The 5,462-nt window shown below is 41.6% G+C and overlaps 1 protein-coding gene across 1 annotated transcript in view; it reads right to left on the reverse strand.

Moving 5' to 3' along the window:
• ZC3H15 (zinc finger CCCH-type containing 15) overlaps positions 1–4,521 on the reverse strand; it is a 20,671-nt gene extending 16,150 nt beyond the window's left edge. Inside the window, exon 1 of the mRNA XM_008687233.2 lies at positions 4,293–4,521. Within this exon, the coding sequence (XP_008685455.1) occupies positions 4,293–4,367 (75 nt within the window). The 5' untranslated portion in view covers positions 4,368–4,521. The remainder of the gene's footprint in view (positions 1–4,292) is intronic.
• Positions 4,522–5,462: the final 941 nt, after the last annotated feature.

Genomic DNA, 5,462 nt, shown 5'->3' on the forward strand with positions numbered 1-5,462 from the left:
GGAAGCCTGCTTCTCCCTCTCCCACTCCCCCTGCTTGTGTTCCCTCTCTCACTGTCTCTCTCTTGGGCAAATGGATAAATAAAATCTTAAAAAAAAAAACAAAAACAAAAACCCAAAAAACAAAACAGAACAAAACAGTTAATGGTCTGCAACCACACTTTCTGGGTCTGCCAATGGCCAGTTTAGTAACCTTGGGGAAGTTATTTAACCTCTGTGACTGTTTCCTTAATTACAAAAAGGGTGATAATACTTATCTCACTGAGAAAATTAAAGAAGCTGTATAAATTTATCATTGTACATGGCTTGTCTTTTCTCCTTTCTCAACACACTGATAACTGTGTCTGGCTCATTAAGTGTTAACTATTGAGTGACACAGATGATATCTGAACCAAGGTATATTTGACTCCAAGCAAAGTCTTTGCTCTTTCCACCATGAAAAACTATTTTCCAGAGAAACCTAGTTAGATTACCGTGCAGGCTGGTACACAAAAAGTTTTCTGAATACCATATTGTTGATCTGGGATACCAACAACAGCTACTGATAATAGGATGGTTTATAATTTGGAATACTTCCAAAGGGCTTTCTCCCTTTTTCTTGAATTTAGGACAAACACGTGAAGATTAACCTGGATTTGGCGGTGGGGAGATATGAGGCAGGAAGACTGGAGGTTACAATCAAACCCAAATCATGGTTAAAATAAAACTGGGAAATCGTAGTCCTCACTGGATCAATAAGGTCCCAAAGATTAGGTATAAGGAAGGAACAGTGTGTGTGTGTTTCAGATTTGGGAAACTGAATACAAAGGAGTTTAGAAAACAAGTTTTTTTTTTTTTTTTTTAAAGGATGGCTCCCTGAAGCTCCAAGAGCCTTAACATTCAATGAACTCCAGACTTCACTTAAAACTGACCCTTTCTTCCCCTTCCCATCCCATTAAGTAATCATGCTTCTTTTACAGCCAGCCTCCATTCCTTAAATAAGATGTCTGGAAAAAAAAAACAAAAAACAAAAAAGAAAAAAAACAAAAAACGGTGGGGGGAGCAGTTGGGAGAGCAGGTCAATAGTACTTGGAATAGTACTCCAAGACAACTAGAGACTACCTTTTGGGACACTAGGGTAAGCAGAAGCTAGGACTGTTTTATTTCGTTATTCTTGTTGCCTCCCCCGCCCGCCACATGCACTATCTAATGTATTTTTGTTCTCCACCCATGCAATGGATATTCTGCAGCTGGTTAATCTAATTTCAAGTAATTAACAATTGACCTTGACTGAAGTTTTTCACTGGCAACCAATCATTTCTCTTTCTCCATCCTTTACACATCTGGATCCCATCTCTATAGGTGTCTTATTACCACTTCCTTGCTGTTACAAGTCCTTAGCTGGACATCCTTTATTTTCATGCCCTACAACCCAAGGATTGTTTCTCTTTCCATAACCAAATCTATTTCTAAAAGTTGACTTCAGTTTATTAAATGTTAGCTATCAGAAAGCAAATGGTATATGCCATTTGGGACAACTGCATGAATGTCTAACAGAACCATAACAGCTTTTGATATACTTCTGTCAGAAAGAAAATACCTATTAATCTAAATCAGTTAATAAATTTTGGAAGGTTTAAAGAAGGAAAGAAGGAAATTATTTCAAGTGACAGAAAGTAAACCCTATAGAGACAGCACAGGTCAGTCCGATTATTTCCCCTAACTAGTTTTTTTTTTTTTTAATAATAAATAATATCAGCTGCCACTTATTAACTATATAAATGTCAAGTATTTTACAAATTCATCTCATTTAACCCACATATCTGTAATATAGGAATTAGCTCCATTTTACGGATGAGAAGTACATCAGTCTTTGCTCCCAGCTCCTCAATTTTCATCCTTAATGCCTGCCATGCACTAGCCATCAAGACATGCTAGGGTTTTGGGGGGAAAAAAAAAGCCACCTATAATATTTAACAAAGAGGAATATATTGTTTCCTAACCAGGGTGAGTAATGGAATTTTCTCTATAAATCTCATCTCACAACAAATGATAAAACACTACATTCACATCATAGTTGTACCTCTCCACTGGCAGCAAATACCCATGCAGCACACTTGAGTCTATAAAACCTTACTATCATTAAAAAAAAAAAAGCTCATCATATATGATAAATGGGGCGGGGGGGGGCAGGCTAACATCACCACTCTGTTAGGGTATTTTTGGTCAGTTAAAGAATGCATCTGTCTTATTGTGCATTTTTCTATGGCTAAGTCTTCATTAATGAAACTAAGGTTGCTTTCTCTTTACCTCAAGAATGACTGTATACAAGATGAATGAAGCCATTATATACCTACACTTTTAGTTGATAAAACACTATCAATAACTTTCATGTACAATTCCTTAAAACAAAAATACCACTCCTACCAATTTAAAATAAATAACTGTATATAGTCAAAGTTCAATAATGCAGGAGGTATACTTTGTCAGGTAACATTTACTATCATGTCTATAAGGAAATTTCACTTTGTATCATGTTAATTCAATCTTAATAAAGGAAACTAACAAGTAAAATGTGATCCCTAAAATGCCCCTGGTTTACATAGCACTGAATGCTATGAGATCACCATTCCCAGAGATCTACTTAAATGCCAGTAGTCCAGATTGTTCAAAAAGGTGACAGTAGACACACGTGTGAAGAAGACAGTCATTTGCTTTTAAAGTTCTGGCTAATCTGCTTCATCACAGTTCTAAATAGTACATATTGGCAAATAGAATACAGGTTCTGGGGGGCGTCTGACTCTTGACCTTGGCTCAGGCCTTGATTTCAGGGTCATGAGTTCAAGCCCCACATTGGGTTCCAAGTGGAGCCTACAAGGAAGGAAGGAAGGAAGGAAGGAAGGAAGGAAGGAAGGAAGGAAGGAAGGGGAAGGAAGGAAGGGAAGGAGGAAGAAGGAAAAAAGAATACAGGTTCTGCTTCAGAGTTGGAAGTTGGCAAAGATTACTAGAATTCTTTATAAGCAATGTTAAACCAGCAGACTTTAAAAATTATGTAAAAATCGATAGACAAGTTCTGATTAGGTTTATACTATAAAGCCCTGAGGGCTTTCATTGCTGTTTTTCAAGGCTGTAAATACCAAATATTAAAAATAGTAATCACTGAGGTATGCCTGGGTGGCTCAGTCAGTTAAGCGTCTGCCTTCGGCTCAGGTCATGATCCCAGGGTCCTGGGATCCAGTCTTGCATTGGGCTCCTTGTTCAGTGGGGAGCCTGCTTCTCCCTCTGTCTGCTGCTTCCCCTGCTTGTGTGCTTACTCTCTCTGTGACAAATAAATAAAATCTTTGAGAAACAAAGAAAACCAGTAATAATTTATAAATAAACTTCTCATTTCAAAATACCCAACATGCATTTTGGGTGTAACAATTCCACAAAGGCTGTCCATTACTCAGGTACACCATAAGCAGGAAAATGGCCATGGCTTTTTCCAATTACATCCAAAGAACACGAAGCAGTGTTTAAAAGTCACTGATGGTTCACTCTCAGGAAACTTACTGGTACAGTCCTTGGAAGGCAAATATACTCAAGAACGTCAATAGTGTTTGTTCCTTGGCCATAAAGAGCTACAGGCTCAGTGCACTAAATACATAAATAAATATATATACGTGTGTGTGTGTGTATGTGTATAAATAAAAACATTCGGGTACAGCACTTAACACAGCTAGTGACACTGACACAATCTCTTTTAAAGCAGAGTCGATATAATTCACAATCTATATATATCATGAGCTATGTACAAAACGGTGAGCTGCGACCTTAAAAAAACCTCCACTCTCTATGGAAATCGTAATGAACCCACGAAGTGGTAATCTGTTGCCTCGAAAGTACTACTACTTCTAAGTGATGAGTAAAAATGGAACACAAAGGATCGTCACGAACCGACCCCCCAGAAAGAGTCTGGCCCAAGCCCATTCAGCATACTTTTTAAAAACACCAGCCTAGAAACGTCTCCAATTTTAAGGACTAGCGAAGGACAAAACCCTGAAGCAGGCAGGGGTAGATGAGTGCCCTTTCGCACCGGGGTCGGTAAAGACGGGCATGTGGGCGGAGAAGCAAAGCCTGGGTGCGGGGGCGCCAGCAGCGTCACTATAGCGATGAGAGGCAGCGAGCGTCATCACGGGGCTGGAGAAGGGGCAGTGGGCCACAGAGGCAGAGGGGGACACGTCGCTCTGGAAGACGCGAGCAGGAGCCGTGGAGCGGGGAACCAGGAGGTGCTTCCCCGAGAGCTCGAAGCATGAGTGGGGGAGGGGGGTACTCACTTCAATAATCTTCTCCTTCTTTTTCTGCTCCGCCTTTTTGCTGCCCCCCGCCTGAGCTTGTTTCTTGGGGGGCATTGCGGAGACAGGTGGCACCGGCCAGACTTAAGCGCAGCTGGACACCGTCAGGGGATCTGGCCCCGCGGCAGGAGGAAAAGGACACGGGCCTCCGTCGCCGCCGCACCGCACGGAAAGCGAGACGCTCACTCGCCGCCGAAACGCGGCCTTTGCGACAGGTCGGTGCTGCAGAGCATTGTGGGTAGCGAGAAGAGGCGCCCGGAAGCGGAGCTGCGCGTGCGCTTCTGCCGAGGCCGGCCAGGAGGGGGCAGGGAAGGGACGTGGGAAAATGACTTGGCATCGCTTGTGATGTCGCTCATCTACCTGGTCCTTTCTAGGTTGTGTCGGGCCTCAGGATCAATGAATGGGGCGAGGTGATCGGCGCCCGCTGCGCTTTGGTCCTCCCTTCACGTTCTTTTTTGCTGAGGATGGGCAATTCTTTTGTCCTGCCTGCTCGGTTAATGGTTGCCCTTATCATCCCCGTCCTGAATGATCACTGAGCAGCCGCCGCAACCTCAGGGCTGTTGGAGCGCCACGGTACTGTTACTTTCTTCTTGTGCACAGATTGAACAGGGCCGGCGAATACAGGATGTTTCAGGTTCCTGCAAAGCTTTCTTAAGACATGGAAAAAGTTTCATTTGAAGGACGCCAGGGTGGCTGCCTAGAGAAGGGAGAACTTAAACTCTTTTGATGTACAATACTTACCAAGTTCTTTTCAGATTTTAGGAAAGTGTCTAGATGATTCCTAAAAACCGATTTATAATGGGAAATTAACCAACCCTAGTTTGGGGGTAGAGAGCACATCTCAACAGCTTTCATTAAGTTCTTGAAAGTCTGGAAACTACTTGACACATTACACACATTTCATTTTGTTATCACAAGGACTTTGGGGTAGGAATTGTTACTATTTGCATTTTATAGATGAAACAAAAAGAAACATGCCCAAGGTTATATTAAAGGCTGAGCCAGGGATTTAAACTTTGGCAGTCTCATTTCTATCTAAATTCTTATCACTAATATTACAAAAATAGTCCTGTTTGGAAAAGGACGTGAATGAATGGTTGTCGCCTGTTAATATTTCTGCAAACCGAAATACTATTTTTTTTTTTTTTTTTT

Source organism: Ursus maritimus, unplaced genomic scaffold (assembly GCF_017311325.1).
Source record: "Ursus maritimus isolate PB19 unplaced genomic scaffold, ASM1731132v1 scaffold_1, whole genome shotgun sequence".
NCBI classification, from domain to species: domain Eukaryota; kingdom Metazoa; phylum Chordata; class Mammalia; order Carnivora; family Ursidae; genus Ursus; species Ursus maritimus.